General features: G+C 35.9%; 1 protein-coding gene across 1 annotated transcript in view; it reads left to right on the top strand.

Annotated features, from left to right (window-relative positions):
• The window catches only part of PIP4P2 (phosphatidylinositol-4,5-bisphosphate 4-phosphatase 2), an 85980-nt gene that overhangs the window by 53003 nt on the left and 14310 nt on the right, over positions 1-18667 (top strand). Inside the window, exon 5 of the mRNA XM_030862861.2 lies at positions 8850-8902. Coding sequence (XP_030718721.1) covers positions 8850-8902 — 53 coding nt within the window. The remainder of the gene's footprint in view (positions 1-8849; positions 8903-18667) is intronic.

Below are 18667 nucleotides of genomic sequence, written 5' to 3'. Positions count from 1 at the left end.
AGAGAGGTGGGATAGGGAGGGTGGGAGGGAGACACAAGATGGAGGAGGTATGGGGATATATGTATATGTATAGTTAATTCACTTTGTTATAAGGCAGAAACTAACATACCATTGTAAAGCAATTTTACTTGAATAAAGATGTTTAAAAATAAATAAATAAATAAAAGGAAAATATTTAGATGTTGAAAAAGAAATCACCATTGATTTACTATAGGATTACTCCCTCTGTAAGTATTGATATATATGAATTAATCGACTAATTTAAATATAAATAAAATATATTTACTTTTTCTTTGTTATATGCAAGCATATTTCATTTGAAATATCATTTAAAACTCTTCAAAATAGATTTTTTCAGCTTACTTCAGTGAGTTCCCTTCCACAATTACCTTGCATTTGCATTTTTGCCCAGTTATGTTTTATATTCCAAATCCTTGGCATGGATAGGCCTTATAAGACACATTGTAAGTGGGCCCATTTCATTTTTTCAAACATATATATTGAGTGTGTACCAGACACTGGGCTACATGCTGGGGAAACAGGAAGTCCCTGCCCTTATGGGATTTTTCCAGTCTAATAGGAGAAAGACAATTAAAACAAGAATTATATGAAATCTAGTTAGGCTAAAGCAGAGAAATATGGAGTGTTCTTAGTGTACATATGGAAGCATCTAGACTAGAGGAAGTGAAATTATCCTAAGAGTAATGGAAAGCTAAAGCAGGGCTTTATAATTAATTTTGTGTGTATTGATGCTATGACTATAATAGATTGCATATGGGCAAGCCTGAAGAAACACAAGACCAGATATTTAGGTTTTATTATTCAGAAAAGTGATGATGATGGTCATGAATACCATAAAGAATTTGAGAAAGAATTGGCTATACTGATATTAGTAGAGATGAGGGAATGAGGAAAAAAGTAAAATTAAAGACAACTCTTACAAAGGTTTATATTTAAGTTTTTGAAATCATCTGGAAGTGAATTCTAGAGAATGATCCAAGTTGAGAGGTTAGATAGATGTGTGTGACATGGCTTTTATTAAAATATATGCATTTAGATATTTTCTCCACAGAAGAAAATTACTAAAGTAATTTGCAAGTCAGAAATGAACTTCTAAAAGTAAGCTCCTTCTTACTTAATATTCAGTGCAGGCACCTGAATCATATTAGCATAGTAATTATGATTTTAAAACTTTAAGTCTTTGGCAGGAAAGGGTGTTTTGGATTAACGTGTGGTATTTAAAGATTATTTCAAAATTCCCAGAAAACAAAGTTTTTGGTGACTAGAACAGAGTACATACCTTTAGGGTGGCTGTTACCTTGGAGAGTTTCATACTAATGAGAGATACTGAGTGTTACAAAAAATAAACAGACCTGGGGCTTCCCTGGTGGCGCGGTGGTTGAGCGCCCGCCTGCCGATGCAGGGGACACGAGTTCATGCCCCGGTCCGGGAAGATCCCACATTCCGCGGAGCGGCTGGGCCCATGAGCCATGGCCGCTGAGCCTGCGCGTCCGGAACCTGTGCTCCACAACGGGAGAGGCCACAACAGTGAGAGGCCTGCGTACAGCAAAAAAAATAAAAAATAAACAGACCTGGAAACTCTTAATTTTGACTTGAGAACTTCACCTTATCCTTGTTATTACGCTGATCCAAGTAATCTTATATCCTTTGTAGTATTCTTTGCCCTTCAAGTTTTTAACTAATAGGATAATTCATCTATTTATTCCATACTTTGTTTCAGCCTTGGCTTAAAAGGCCCAAAAGCAATTGAGAAAAATTACAAAGTCCAATAGCATTGAAAAGTAAAATATGAAATGGTCAGGGAGAATGAAAAATAGGACAGAAATATGATGTCATGCATAAGTGTATAAGTATGCATAATATTTATTCCTGTGCAGTTGTTAAAATTTTACTGAATGTTAGCTATGAGCCTTCTATGGTTAATGAAAAGAGGAAAACATAATCTATTACAACAGGGGTCCCCAACTCACGGGTCACGGACTGATAGTCGTCTGTGGCCTGTTAGGAACTGGGCCGTACAGCAGGAGGTGAGCAGCAGGCCAGCGAGAGAAGCTTCATCTGTATTTACAGCTGCTCCCCATTGCTTGCATTACTGCCTGAGCTCTGCGTCCTATCAGATCAGCAGCAGCATTAGATTCTCACAGGAGTGCAAACCCTACTATGAACTGCGCACACGAGGGATCTGGGTTGCGAGTTCCTTATGAGAATCTAATGCCTAATGGTCTGAGGTGGAGCTAAGGCAGCAATGCTAGCGCGGGGGAGTGGCTGCAAATACAGATTATCATTAGCAGAGAAGTTTGATGGCACAAAGACCATAATAAATCAATTGCTTGCAGACTCATATCAAAACCCTATCAGTGAGTGGCAAGTGACAATTAAGCTGCATCTGGTGGCAGGCATTATAGTGGCAAGTGAGTTGATGTACTTTAGTTGTACAGCTGCATCTAATGGCAGGCTTTAAGTCAGAATCTTACACTTATTTTAGTCCGTGCATGGCCCGCCCATTATTTTGTCTACCACTTCCATCTGCGCCTCTTTCTCACGCTGCACACTTGTCTCAGTCACAGTTTTGGTAAGCCCACAAGCTAACCCTAGCCAAAATGAGTAAAAAACAAACGTTGCTGGAGAGCTTCTTTGAAAAGGGGGAGAGACCCAATGATTAGACAGCAGAAGACTCCAATACTGCCAACGAAAAGAAAGCTGCATTTAAAAGAAAATACCAAGAGTCCTACTTAAATTATAGGTTCATTGCCACAGGTGATTCACATTCTGCAAGTCTGCTTTGTATAATATGTGGCGACCAGCTAGCCAACGAAGCCATGAAACCTTCAAAGCTGCTTCACCACAGGGAGACCAAGCACCCTGCATTAAAAGACAAGTCTTTGGAGTTTTTCAAAAGAAAAAAATGTGAACATGAAGAACAGAAGCAATTATTGAAGGCCACCACTTCATCAAATGTGTCTGCATTGAGAGCATCATTCTTAGTGGCTAACCGCATTGCTAAAGCTAAGAAGCCCTTTACTATTGGTGAAGAGTTGATCCTGCCTACTGATAAGGACGTTTGTCGTGAACTTTTAGGAGAGGCTGCAATTCAGAGGGTGATGCGTGTTCCTCTTTCATCTAATACCATAACTAGATGAATTAGCAGAGGATATTGAGGCACAATTGTCAGAGAGAATTAATGAGTCACCGTGGTATGCAATCCAGGTTGACGAGTCTACCGATGTTGACAGCAAGGCAACAATGATCGCTTTTGTGTGATATATTTTTCAGGAGGATGTGCATGAGTGTATGTTATGTGCAATTTTGTTGCCAGTCAACACCACAGCCGTAGAACTATTCAAGTTTTTGAATGATTACATATCAGGAAAACTGAATTGGTCATTTTGTGTCTGGATATGCAGACGGAGCAGCTGCAGTGACTGGACGGCTTTCTGGTTTCACTACTCTGGTCAAGGAGGTCGCTTCTGAATGTGAGTCTACACACTGTGTCATCCATAGAGAAATGCTGGCTAGCTGAAAAATATCACCTGAATTTAACAACGTTTTGCAGGATGTGATTAAAATTATCAACCACATTAAAGTACATGCTCTTAACTCACATCTGTTTGCGTGGCTCTGTGAGGAGATGGATACAGAGCACACAGGTCTTCTCTTATACAGAGAAGTGAGATGGCTTTCTAAACGTAGATCACTGACCAGAGTTTCTGAGTTACGAGAGCCGCTCCAGAGATTTCTTTTAGAAAAAGCCACCACTGGCTGCACATTTCAGTGACACAGAATGGGTTGCAAAACTTGCTTACTTGTGTGACATATTCAACCTGGTCAACGAACTCAATCTGTCACTTCAGGGGAGAATGACAACTGTGTTCAATTTGGCAGATAAAGTGGCTACATTCAAAGCCAAACTGGAATTATGGGGGCGACGAGTGAACATTGGGGTTTTTGACATGTTTCAAACATTAGCAGAAATTTTGAAAGAGACTGAGCCAGGGCCTTCTTTTTCCCAGCTGGTGCATGATCACCTATCTCAAAATGATCAAAAGAGTTTGAGCATTACTTGCCAACCAGAAAAGACCCCTGAATTGGGAAGGAATGGATCTGTGACCCATTTGTGAATAAGCCAGGTGAATCAATTTTGTCCGTGCTAGAAGAGGATCAACTGCTTCAGACTGAAGATGACGGTGGCCTTAAAAGTATGTTTGAGACAACTTCAAATCTCCATACGTTCTGGATTAAAGTCAAGGCAGAATATCCTGAGATTGCCACAAAAGCACTGAAAAGCCTGCTTCCATTTCCAACATCCTGTCTTTGTGAAGCAGGGTTTTCTGCAGTGACAGCAACCAAAACGAGATTACAGAGTAGACTGGACAGAAGCAACACACTTCCAGTGTCACTGTCTCCCATCACCCCCTGATGGGACCATCTATTTGCAGGAAAACAAGCTCAGGGCTTCCACTGATTCTGCATTATGGTGAGTTGTATAATTATTTCATTATATATTACAATGTAATGATAATAGAAACAAAATGCACAATAAATATAATGTGCTTGAATCATACCGAAACCATCCCTTCCCCCCCTCCCCCCGGTCCATGGAAAAATTGTCTTCCACGAAACCGGTCCCTGGTGCCAGAAAGGTTGGGGACTGCTGTATTATAAGATATTTGTGAAGTTTTCATAAAAGTTCCCATAGGAGCTTTTACTGGAATACTGAGACCTAAGAGAGAATTATTCCCATGGATTAAGATAAAACAACACTATAATGGACTGTGTCCTCAACAATATTCTTCATTTATAATAACATAATACAATGTAATATAATTATCACTGTTCTAATGCTAAAATTAAATTTACTAGGAATTCACTTCACAGTATTCATTTAACAGCCTGGCTGGAACCATGGATAATGTTGAGAAAAGCTAGATTTGTGTTTTCCAAAGTGTATTCATTAGAACACTCATTTTATAGGATAATAATAAGTGTTATGCCAGTAAAGAGTTCCAGGATCATTGGGAATTGCTAGGATAAAAAAATTAAGCAGAGGGCTTCCCTGGGCACAGTGGTTGAGAGTCCGCCTGCGGATACAGGGGACATGGGTTCGTGCCCCGGTCCGGGAGGATCCCACATGCCGCGGAGCGGCTGGGCCCGTGAGCCATGGCCGCTGAGCCTGCGAGTCCGGAGCCTGTGCTCCGCAACGGGAGAGGCCACAACAGTGAGAGGCCCGCGTATCGCCAAAAAAAAAAAAAAAAAATCAAGCAGAATTTTTATAGTTATATTCTTTAGCACTTTTATTATGTAATATGTTAAAATAATAATAATTAAACAATGTTAAATAATAATTAATTATTATAATTAAATTAATTAAACTTAATTTCTTATGTTAAATAAGTAATGTTAAAGTCCAAGAAGAAGTTTTATCTAGTATGTGCAAGTAATTTTGAGGGGATTGCCTAGCCAGACCAATGTTTTAGGAGACATTGCTTAGAAAATAATTTTCCAGGGGCTTCCCTGGTGGTGCAGTGGTTGAGAGTCCGCCTGCCGATGCAGGGGACATGGGTTCGTGCCCCGGTCCGGGAAGATCCCACATGCCGCAGAGCGGCTAGGCCCGTGAGCCATGGCCGCTGAGCCTGCGCGTCCGGAGCCTGTGCTCCACAATGGGAGAGGCCACAACAGTGAGAGGCCCGCGTACCGCAAAAAAAAAAAAAAAAAAGAAAGAAAAAAGAAAATAATTTTCCAGAAGAATACAGGTAATGCAAGCTAGTCCTCCATGAATGTAAAGAAGTTTCTTAAGACAACTCAACAGCAGAGAGTTTAATATTGCATCTATGTGGGGCAGGTATTCACTGTTGCTGTTGAAAGGCAGGTCCACATTCTGTGTAGAGTTGACATTTTCCAATAAAATCTACAATATGTGCCTGAATCATAGATGATGGCTCAAACTTTCCCTGAAGTGGGCCAGTGTAGTACCTTCAGACAGGTTCAGATTTTCTTCACTAGTTCATAGGGTTCTATGGTTTGGTGGCTTAGCAGAGAGTGGCAGCAGTTTTAACTTGAACATACTTTAAAATAATCACACCAGTTGCCTATTGTATCCATTAAAAAATAAAACCTAGTAGGGTACTAGTTTTAGCAGTATACCTTTCTTACATGCCTTCTAAAATCGATTTAAAAATATATCTTGGGGAAACTAAGTTTATCTGTTATACAGAATGGTTAGAAATAAGCCAAATATTGGAAGACCTCTACTAAAAATAATTGGGTTTTAGAGAAGTTGCTTTTAATTGTTCTGATAGAAAATATCTATCTATTTTTCACAATAACCAAAATATGGAGACAGCGCAAATGTCCACAATGGATAAATGGATAAAAAAGATGTGGTACATATATACACAATGGAATATTATTCAGCCATGGGAAAGGAGGATCTCCTACCATTTGTGACAACATAGAGGGACCTTGAGCACATTTTGCTAAGCGAGATGAGTCAGTCAGAGAAAGACGAGTACTGTATGATACCCCTTATATTTAGAATAGAAAAAAAATCAAACCTGTGAAAAACAGGAAAATGGTGGCTACCAGAGAATGGGAGGTGGAGGATAAGATTGATAGTACAAACTTGTAACAATAAATAAGTCAGAGGGATCTAATACACAGAATAATGAATAGAGACAATAATATTGTACTATAATTATGTAATTGATAAATATCACTATAACGGCAACCACGTTACAAGATATATATATATCAAAGTAGTAGACTATATACATTAAATTTGTACAGTGTTACATATCAAATTTATCCAATTAAAAAACAGGAAAATAGATTTTTTTTCTATTGTCACTTCAAGGTTTGGCAGTAAAATTTTAAGAGTGCAGAGGCTGCATTTTAGACAAGAGAATAGTAGTAAATCCTTTCAAAAGCACAGGTATTTGCATTCATTCAAATAGATTATGACAAACATTTCTAATAATAAATATTTTTCTATTTTTAGTTTGCTGCATTTAAATGAGTACTTACAGATAACAACAAAACCAGATGTGTTAGGTTGCTGGCTGTATAACTTACTAATCATACAACAGAGTCTTAGTTGTTTGTTAGTAATAATTGAATTTATCATATATAATCTGTGCTAAAATGATAAAATTGGACTAAATAATCTCCCATAGGTTGGTCATCTAAAATTCTAGATTTTCTGTGCCAGTGTGTTAGCCTTCAAGCTTGGATTTTGAGTTACTCTTCTCTTAAGGGTTTCATAATTGCTTCCTCAGCCACTTTGCTTCTCTTAACAATGAAAAACTTAAGTTTGTTATTTAGAAATAAAATTTGAAATGACATTACAAGTTCAACAACTATCCTAAAACTAATTTCAAAAACATGAAAAAGTACTTAGTAAGATTTCTGTATTCTTCACTTCTTACTGTTCTGTGCCAATTTCTGTAGAAATCTATGTAAATCTGCTTAGCACATTAATTTAAGCATTTTTACTATTAAGAATAAATTAACTTGTTATAAAATAAATGATAAAAGAAAGAGTTAAGGCTTCTTGAAAAACAATGTAGCCTTCATTTGACATTCTAGATATTGAAAAATAATCATTGTGAAAAGAGTGAACATTCATGTAAAGTTTCATTTCTAGTTTATTTACCTTGGGACTCTATATTCCTACTGTGACTGAGAGAGATTATTTCAAGGTTAAGTAACTTTCAGGAGGTTTGAAATAAAAATGAAGAAAAAGAAGTCCAAACAAACTCAGATTTATTTTTGTTCTTTTTTAAAATCTAATCATTAAAAAATTAAAAAGAAAAAATAGTCAAGTAACAGACACTTTCTGAAAGTTTTCCTCTATTATGTGGAAAACATTTGAATATGCATAACTTATTGAAACCCTACTATACCTAGAACTTGAGAGTTATGAAGAAAACTGAGTGACCTGGAATCCTAAGCAAAAATTAATTTTAGTGAAAGAAAAGTTATGTTGATGATAAAACTGCTAATGTACTAAACGGAATTATACAAAAGAAATATACACTTTATAAGAAGATATATAGAAAAGCAAATGATGGAAGGTGAGGAAAGTACTTTGAAATATATTTTTTGTAGTAAAGAGTTACTTTATTTTTTTTTAATTTTTAAGTTTTACTTTAAATGTATATTGTACCTCCTTTCAAAGACTTTACTACCAGTAAACTGTTTCAAGCATCTGAATAACAATACTGTGAGGAAGGTAACCCATTTTATTACCTACATTACAGGGAAGAAAATTGAAAGAAAGTTGTCTGTAGAAGAAATGTATTTTGTTACATAGAATAAGCTACTATAGAACAGAAAGCAGCTTCCTGACATTAGTTCTACCTGTATCTAATTTGTTTAGTTTATTTACTTTGTGCATTTTCTACATAAATAGAATAGTTGCATTTTTAGTAATGAGTCTGAATACTCATGTATTTAAAAAGCTAATCATCAATATTTAGAGGAAAAACAACATTGAAGGTACATGAAATACGTTTTTATTTTCTGGCAGTGGACTGAAACATAAAGGTGAATGAAATGACCCGAATTTCAACATTACATCCAGCTTTCATTGTAAAGCAAACCTAGATTGCATCAGAACCTTGAAAAAATCATGGGAACTGTTTCAGAGGGGAATCCCAACCTTTATTTTAAGGGAGGGGGAGATGTGTTGGAGGGGAAAAGCTCATATAACTATGAAAAGGTTGATGGCTTCTGCTGTGATCCCTGAGGACATTTGAACTAAAAGAAACATCTTATCAGATTGGACAGTTTTCAGTTTTTGTTTTCAACCTCTCTTCTTATTTGTTTTACAGTGGATGGAACTGAGGTTCAACACTCTGGCAAAATGCCCACACTGCAAAAAAATGTAAGTTCTGTACCACTGGAAATAATGTTGGGAAATATTTGAGAAAAATTTAAAGAGTTCAGAATTCTCACTTAAGTAAATTTTGACTTTAAGACATACTATGGGATGAATGTATGGTTAACATGTTTATGCTTTTCAAGACTAAAAAAAAGACGTCTTTGGACTGATTAATATGTTCCATTTGAAATTGAAATGATTGGGATTATCTATTCTCTAAAGGTAAATCAATTTACCTTTAGAGAAAGTGAAAATTACTAAAATTATCAGTAACCTGGTAATGATTTTCAAATGTGCTAAGTGGTTATAATCTGTTGCAAATAATCTAAAATTTATATTTTTAAAATGGACTGTATAAAAAAAATGGACTGTAATCTTGGAGAAAACCAAATTTTGGGGGGTTTATAATTAGGAAGTTGGATGGCAAAGTTTTTATAATTATTTATCTCTCTTCAGTCAATTTCTCTGTATTCCTAAATGGTGTACCTAAGGAAAATAACAAAAGGCAATATAAAAATGGGAGAAACTAGAAGACATTTTGATTAAAGACATTTTATGCCATCTATGTTGGGAGACCCCAAGTCACCCTAAGATTTTTTGACTTTCTAGGAGAACTAATAGGACTTAGTATACAGTTATACTCACAGCTTTATGGTGAAAGTATGCAAAACAAAATCAGCAAAAGAAAAAGGCATATGGGGCAAAATCTGGAGGAAACCAGGAGCAAGCTTCTAAGAGTCCTCTCCCAGTGGAGTCATAACAGGACTTCATTCCTCCAGCAATGAATTGTTACAACATATGTGAAATGTTTTTGACCAGAGAAGCTTATTAGGTCTAATTGGAGCTGGTCACATAGGCACCTGCTGCATAGCGCATGCCACAATTCCATATTCCCAGAAGGAAAGCAGGTATTTGGCATAAGCCATATTGGTTGTACAAGTAATTTAGGTATAGCAACCCACTCTTATCAGTAAGGGAATAGTTAGAACTTTTTTGAAATCTAAGTTCCCAGGTGTCAGCCAAGGGCTTACCTTACAAGCCAACTTGTCTAAGGATAGCAGTGTTAGGCCTGCTATACTCTTTTCTGCACAGCATCTATTTTTTTTTTTTCTTGCGGTACACGGGCCTCTCACTGTTGTGGCCTCTCCTGTTGGGGAGCATAGGCTCTGGACGCGCAGGCTCAGTGGCCATGGCTCACGGGCCCAGCTGCTCTGCGGCATGTGAGATCTTCCCGGACCGGGGCACGAACCCATGTCCCCTGCATCGGCAGGCGGACTCTCAACCACTGTGCCACCAGGGAAGCCCCCACAGCATCTATTTTGATAATGAAATTTTAATTCAAAAATTACTGTTTTCCACTTACATGTGTGGAAAGTAAGCAAAGGAAATTAGACTGGAATGTTTTGATAATTAATATTTAAAATAAAAAATATCAGCTCATAGTTACATTTTTGTGATCCTTAGAATAATATAAATACTATATCTATTTTGAGAGTAAAATAATCCTAAGAGTGGTTTATAGGAGGAAAGAATTAAAAAGTGTCTGAGAAGTAGAATATATGTAACAAAATATCTCCATTTATTTGTGCTAGATCTGATTCCAGCTAAATATAATCCTGTGGGAATAACTTCTTTACAGCACATTTCTAGCTTCAAAGGAACAGATATTTCCTTTTTTATTTATTTGTGAAATTAATCATATGAATGCTTAACTTAGCTGAATCCAGGACAAGTCTGTACATGGAGAAGCAAAGTGGATAACCCAAAATAAGTGCACAGAAAAATATATACTTCAGGGACATACCAAATACACGTGTGTGTGAATAATCCATATTTCTGTATGTTATCTGTATTTTCACAAAATGAAGACAATTAAATTGCATATATCTTTATGAAGAACATTAAATTAGATTTTAAAAATCTTTTAGAAAATAAAAAACTTCTAATGATTAGCAGATTGTGTGCTAAGCACAGTGATTGTTGCTTTGTGTACACATATATATTAGCTGTAATCTTTACAAAAATCCTGGCTAGCAAGAATTATTATCCTCATTTTATAGATGAGGAACTGTTAGAAAGGGTAAGGATTTTGCTCAAGTGATTTGCTTGGTTGGTTAATTATTTTAGAACAATGGCAATATTTTGCTAATAATAAAGAAGTATTGAATGTTTAGATATTCTACCATTGGTTAAGGTATCACAAGACTGTATTCATGTGGAGAAGAATTTATCAATTACTTAAGGAACAACTTGCTTTGAAATTCACATGAAATAAATCAGCTTAAATATCATTCTTAGAGGAATGTGTGTAGAATTGGAATCACATGCTGAGCTTGGGAGGACTTAGGGCATGCATTACTTATTTGAGCAAAAGTGCTGTTATTACATGAACACTCAGGGGTCATATCTAGATTTCTTTTCTTTTTGAATGTTTTTCTTAAAAAACTGATGAGTCATCTGTTGAAGTAAGATTCTGAGATTTTTATTTCTTTAAACTCAAATAGCAAATGTCCTAAAATTATTTTTAAGTTATAAAAGTTACTAAATCATTGCTATGAAACTAGCGTGTTATTTTTATATCTCACAAAACAAGTGGGGAATACCTTCCCCCAGGGCTCCAGAGACCAAGAAGCATTTTTTATCTCACTGTATTTTTACTCATGCAATCACTGAGGCTATTGTAGCTGAAGGTGAGGTTTCTCTTTCAATTGGGCAGCTTGTAGCTACTGCTGGGCAGGAGATGTAGTCCTAGCATTCTGAAATGACAACTTGGACGATATTTCCATGAAGATGTTTTAATGGATTTAAGATTAGTAGACATGATGATTTAATCCATGATAATTATCAATGAATATCATTTCTCCTACATCACTGAGGTACTTTGGGGATCTCTTCCAGTCATTTTAATCAATAGCAGACTCATTCTCAGAAGTTATCCTCTTATTTTTCTGTTTAGTGCTTTCTTTTATAATTATTCATTAATTCAACGTCCTGTGCTAGGTACTAGGTGCTCAAAATAAAGATATAACCTTGCCTTCAAGGGACTTAGTCTTGTGGGTATATGGAAGAGAATAGACCATTACAATAAAGTTTTAAGCGCTTTGGAAGGGTATACCCAGCATGCTCTGCTCTGAAGGGCCCCTAATCCAGACTGGAGGGAAAGAGAATGTGAAAGAAGGCTTCCAGGAAGGAGGGATGTTAAAGATGACTTGGAGTGATATGAAAAAAAGGGCCAATGGTTCCTTGTAGAAGGAGCAACCTGTGCAAAGGTATAGAGGTACAGAGGAGTCAAAGTATAGGTGTGCTATGAAGGAAATGGAATAGATAGGGTTTAATGTGAAGGGACAAAAGAGAGATTGGGGTCAAGAATGACCTTGTATCTGAGAGGCTGTAGAACCATTCACTAAGATAGGGAATGAAAGATCTAGAAGAACTGTGTCCAGCAGAGAGATGATAAGCTCATTTTGAATGTAGGTATAGAGAGACTCCTAGGTTTTCTAGATCATCATCCCTTGAAATTCAGATCCATCTACCTGCTTTTCAAACCACCAATCTTGCATCAATATGGCCATGGCTTCTTCCTTCCTTTACCAAGACAACTGAGAGCTGAAAAAATTCTATGTTGATTAGCTCTTTACAAATCTAGAGCTTTACATTTCAGCTAAACCCTTGCTTGATATTCCCTATTTAAGTGTCCTTGATTAACTCTCTCCCCCATTCCTCAAAGTGGTTATCTCCAGATATTTTCTGTTCCTCTTAAACCCCCATCCCTCATACCCTCTTCTCTATCTCAGCAAATGAGTTGCCTTCTTCCTGTCTCTCTCAGATGTTTAAGGCTATCTGTGAACTCCCTCATCTTCACACTTCCTACCTCTAAACATTTTTTATATCTGTGCTCACTTTATTTCTTCTTAGACGGATGCATGTCTCTTCCTTTCAAGGCATATCTCTTTAGTTCATCATGGTGCCACATTTCTCCAGGAGTAAAGTAGAATTAGCATCAGTCCCCACTAGGCCACTGAAATTTGCTCTGACAAAATTCATGTCCCAATTGCAAATTTTATTTTTTAAATTTATTTTTAATAGAAGTTTAGTCGAATTACAATGTTGTTATTACTGCTGTACAGCAAAGTGATTCAGTTATACATATATATATACATTCTTTTTCATATTCTTTTTCATTATGGTTTATCCCAAGATATTGAATATAGTTCTCTGTGCTATACAGTAGGACCTTATTGTTTATCCATTCTATATATATCAGTTTGCATCTGCTAATCCAAACTCCCAATCCAACCCTCTCCCCACTTGGCAACCACCAGTCTATTCCCTATGTCCCTGATTCTGTTTCTGTTTCATAGATAGGTTCATTTGTGTCATATTTTAGATTCCACATATAAGTGATATCATATGGTATTTGTCTTTCTCTTTCTTATATACTTCACTTAGTATGATAATCCCTAGTTGCATCCATGTTACTGCAGATGGCATTATTTCATTCTTTTCTATGGCTGAGCAGTATTCCATTGTGTATATGTACCACATCTTTTTTTAAAAAAATATTTATTTATTAGGCTGCGTCGGGTCTTAGTTGTGGTGCGCAGGCTCTAGAGTGCTTTGCAGCATGTGGGATCTTAGTTCCCCGACCAGGGATTGAACCTGTGTCCCCTTCATTGGAAGGTGGATTCTCAACCACTGGACCACCAGGGAAGTCCCTGTACCACATCTTCTTTATCGATTCATCTGTCAATGTACATTTAGGTTGTTTCCATGTCTTGGCTATTGTGAATAGTGCTGCTATGAACATAGACGTGCATATATATCTTTTTGACATAGAGTTTTTCAGGATATATGCCAGGAGTGGGATTGCTGGATCATATGGTAGTTCTATTTTTAGTTTTCTGAGGAGACTCCATAATGTTTTCCAAAGTGGCTGCACCAAATTACATTCCCACCAACAGTGTAGGAGGGTTCCCTTTTCTCCACATCCTCTCCAGCATTTGTTACCTATAGACTTTTTAATGATGGCCATTCTGACTGATGTGACGTGGTACCTCATTGTAGTTTTGATTTGCATTTCTCTAATAATGTTGAGCATCTTTTCATGTGCGTATTCGCCATCTATATGTCTTCTGTGGAGAAAGGTCTCTTTAGATCTTCTCCCCATTTTTCAATTGGGTTTGCTTTTTTGTTGTTGAGTTGTATGAGCTGTTTGTATATTTTGGAAATTAAGCTCCTGTCAGTCGCATCGTTTGCAAATATTTTCTCCCATTCTGTAAGTTGTCTCTTTGTTTTGTTTATGGTTTACTTTGTTGTGCAAAAGCTTGTTAGTTTGATTACATCTCATTTGTTTATTTTTGTTTTTATTTCTATTGCCTTGGGAGATTGACCTAAGAAAACATTTGTACCATTTACGTCAGAGAATGTTTTGCCTATACTTTCTTCTAGGAGTTTTATGGTGTCACATCTTATGTTTAAGAATTTAAGCCATTTTGAGTTTATTTTTGTGTATGGTGTAAGGGCATGTTCTAACTTCATTGATTTACATGCAGCCATCCAACTTTCCCAACACCCCTTGCTGAAGAGACTTTTTCCTATTGTATATTCTTGACTCCTTAGTTGGAGATTAATTGCCTGTAGGTGTGTGGGTTTATTTCTGAGCTGTCTATTCTGTTCCATTGTTCCATATGTCTGTTTTTGTCCCAATATCATGCTGTTTTGATTACTGTAGCTTTGTAGTATTGCTTAAAGTCTGGGATGGTTGTGCTTTGAGCTTTGTTCATTTTCTTCAGGATTGCTTTGGCAGTTCTGGGTCTTTTATGGTTCCATATGAATTTTAGGATTATTTGTTCTAGTTCTGTGAAAAAGGTCATGGGTAATTTGATAGGGATCACATTAAATGTGTTGATTGCTTTCCATTTCTTTGAATCACCTTCAGTTTCCTTTATTAATGTTTTATACTTATCAGCATATAAGTCCTTCACATCCTTGGTGAGGTTTATTCCTAAGTATTTATATTTTGGGTTGTGATTTTAAAAGGTATTGTATTTTTTACATTCCCTTTCTGATATTTCATTGTTGGCCTAAAGAAATGCAACTAATTTCTGTATGTTAATCTTATATTCTGATATCTCTCTGAATTCGTTTATCAGTTCTAGTAGTTTTTGTGTGGAGTCTTTAGCGTTTTGTATACATAGAATCATATCATCTGCATATAATGACATTTTACCTCTTCTCTTCCAATTTGGATATGTTTTATTTCTTTTTCTTGTCTGATTGCTGTTGCTAGGACTTCTAATACTATGTTGAAGAGAAGTGGTGAGAGTGGCATCCTTGTCTTGTTCCAGATTTTAGCAAGAAGACTTTCAACTTTTCACCATTTCATTTTATGTTGGCTGTGGGTTTGTCATGAATAGCTTTTACTATTTTGAGATAGTTACCTCTGTACCCACTTTGGTAAGAATGTTTATCATGAATGGATGTTGAACTTTGTCAAATGCTTTTTCTGTATTTATTGATATGATCATGTGGTTTTTGTCCTTTCTTTTGTTTATGTGGTATATTACATTGATTTGTGTATGTTGAACCATCCTTGTGAACTTGGGATGAATCCCACTTGGTCGTGGTTTATCATCTTTTTATGTGTGGCTGGATTTGGTTTGCTAATATTTTGTTGAGAATTTTTGCATCTATATTCATCAAAGATATTGGCCTGTAATTTTCTTTTTTCATGATGTCTTTGTCTTGTTTTGGTATCAGGGTGATTGTGGCTTCATAGAATGTCCTTCAGAGTGTTCCTTCCTCTTTAGCTTTTCGGAAGAGTTTGAGAAGGATCGGTATAAGTTCTTCTTTGTATGTTTGATAGAATTCACCTGTGAAGCCATCTGGTTCTGGACTTTTGTTTGTAGGGAGTTTTTAAATTCCAGATTCTATTTTAGTTCTAGTGACTGGTCTGTTCAAATCATCTATTTCTTCTTTCAGTTTTGGTGGGCTGTATGTTTCTAGAAGAATGTTCTTTTCTTCTAGGTCTTCGAATTTGTTGACATATAATTGTTCATAGTATTCCCTTATGGTTTTTTGTATTTCTGTGGTATCAGTTTTTATGTCTCCTTTTTCATTTCTTATTTTGTTTATTTGTATTCTCTCTCTTTTCTTCTTGGTGAGCCTGGCCAGAGGTTTGTCAGTCTTGTTTATCCTTTCAAAGAATCAGCTCCTGGTTTTATTAATTTTTCTGTTTTTTAAATCTCTGTTTTGTTTATTTCCTCTCTGATCTTTATTATTTCCTTTCTTCTGCTGACTCTAGATTTTGTTTGTTCTTTTTCTAATTCTTTTAAGTGGTATGTTAGGTTGTTTATTTGAGATTTTTCTTGTTTTCTGAGGAAGGCCTGTATCTCTATGAACTTCCCTCTGATAACTGCTTTTGCTATATCTGATAGGTTTTGTATGGTTGTGTTTTCATCATCATTTGTCTCAAGGCATTTTTTTTATTTTTTACTTATTTTTAAATTATTTTTTATTGGAGTATAGTTACTTTACAATGTTGTATTAGTTTCTACTGTATAGCAAAGTGAATCAGCTATACATATATCCCCTATTTTTTGGATTTCCTTCCCCTTTAGGTCACCACAGAGCATTGAGTAGAGTTCCCTGAGCTATACAGTAGGTTCTCATTAGTTATCTATTTTATACATAGTATTAATACTGTATATATGTCAATCCCAATCTCCCAATTCCCCCAACCTCCTCTTTCCCCCTTGGTATCCATACATTTGTTCTCTATGTCCGTGTCTCTATTTCTGCTTTGCAAATAAGATCATCTATACCATTTTTCTAGATTCCACATATGTGCATTAATATACAATATTTGTTTTTCTCCTTCTGACTTACTCTACTCTAGGTCCATCCATATCTCTACCAATTATCCAGTTTTGTTCCTTTTCATGGCTGAGTAATATTCCATTGTATATATGTACCACATCTTCTTTATCCATTCCTCTGTTGATGGTCATTTAGGTTGCTTCCATGTCCTGGCTATGATAAATAGTGTTGCAATGATCATTGGGGTTCATGTGTCTGTTTGAATTATGGTTTTCTTTGGGAATATGTCCAGTAGTGAGATTGCTGGGTCATATGGTAGTACTATGTAGGTATTTTGTTTAAATTTCATCTTTGATGTCATCATTGACCCATTTGTTTTTTAGTAGCATGTTGTTTAGTCTCCATGTAATCATTTTGTTCTCATTTCTTTTTCTGTGGTTAATTTCTAGTTTCATGCCTTTGTAGTCAGAAAAGATGCTTGAGATAATTTCTATACTCTTAAATTTGTTGAGGCTTGTTTTGGCCCTAATATGCGATCGATCCTTGAGAATGTTACATGTGCACTTGTTTTTTTTGGATGTCATGTCCTGAAAATATCAATTAAGTCTAACTGTACTATTGTATCATCTATTTTCTCTGTTGCCTTATTGATTCTCTGTCTGGAAGATCTGTCCATTGATGTGACTGGGGTGTTAAAGTCTCCTGCTATTATTGTATTCCTGTCAATTTCTCCCTTTATGTCTGTTAGTATTTGTTTTATGTATTTGGGTGATCCTGTATTAGGTACATATATGTTGATGAGTGTAAAATCCTCTCCTTGTAGTGGTCCTTTTATCATTATATATGTCCTTCTTTATGTTTCTTTATGGCTTTGTTTTAAATTCTATTTAGTGTAAGTATTGTGACCCCCACTTTCTTGTCATTTCGGTTTGCATGAAATATCTTTTTCCATCCCCTCACTTTCAATCTATTGTGTCCTTTGCCCTAAAGTGAGTCTCTTGTAGGCAGCATATCATAGGCTCTTGTTTTTTTTTTATCCAATCTGCCACTCTGTGTCGTTTGATTGCAGCATTGAGTGCATTGATTTTTAAGGTACTTCTTGATAGATATGTATTTATTGCCATTTTAAACCTTGTTTTCCCATTGATTTCATATTTCTTCTTTATTCCTTTCTTTTTCTTTTTGTTTTTACTTTTGTAGCTTGATGATTTTCTTTTGTATTATGCTTATGTTCTCTTCTTTTTGTTTTTTGTAAATCTATGGTATGTTTTTGATTTGTGGTTACCCTGTTTATCAACTATGTTAACCCCTTCTTATATCTACTTGCCTTAGACTGGTAGTCATATTGGCTCAAACACATTCTAGGGGAAAAAAAATATACATTTTCTTACTATCCTCCCCCACATTTTATGATTTTGATGTCCTCTTTTACATCTTCATGTTCATCCTTTTGCTGTTCATTGTGGTTATCATAACTTTCACATAATTTTTTTTTTAATCTGTGTACTGGCTTATTTAAGTGATTTATTTTCCAATTGTGATTTTTCTCTTTTCTATAGATTCTTACTTCTTTTCTATTTAGAGAAGAGCTTTCAATATTTCCTTTAGGATAGGTTTAGTATTGCTGTATTCTTTTAGTTTTTGCTTGCCCGAGAAATTCTTTGTCTCACCTTCTATTCTAAATGATAATCTCGCTGGGTAGAGGTTATTTGCTGATTTTTCCCTTTCAGGACTTTGAGTATATCTTGACACTTGCTTTTGGCCTTCATCGCTTCTGTAGAGGAATCAGCCTTTTGGGGGTTCCCTTTTAATTAACTTTTTGCTTTTCTCTTGCTGCCTTTAGAATCCTCTCTTTATCTTTAACTTTTGCCATTTTGGTATGTCTTGGTGTAGGTCTGTTTGGGTTTATCTTGTTTGGGACCCTCTCTGCTTCCTGTACCTGGATATCTG

Source organism: Globicephala melas, chromosome 17, assembly GCF_963455315.2.
Source record: "Globicephala melas chromosome 17, mGloMel1.2, whole genome shotgun sequence".
Classification (NCBI taxonomy): Eukaryota; Metazoa; Chordata; class Mammalia; order Artiodactyla; family Delphinidae; genus Globicephala; species Globicephala melas.
This window is presented reverse-complemented; position numbering and strand designations above follow the sequence as displayed.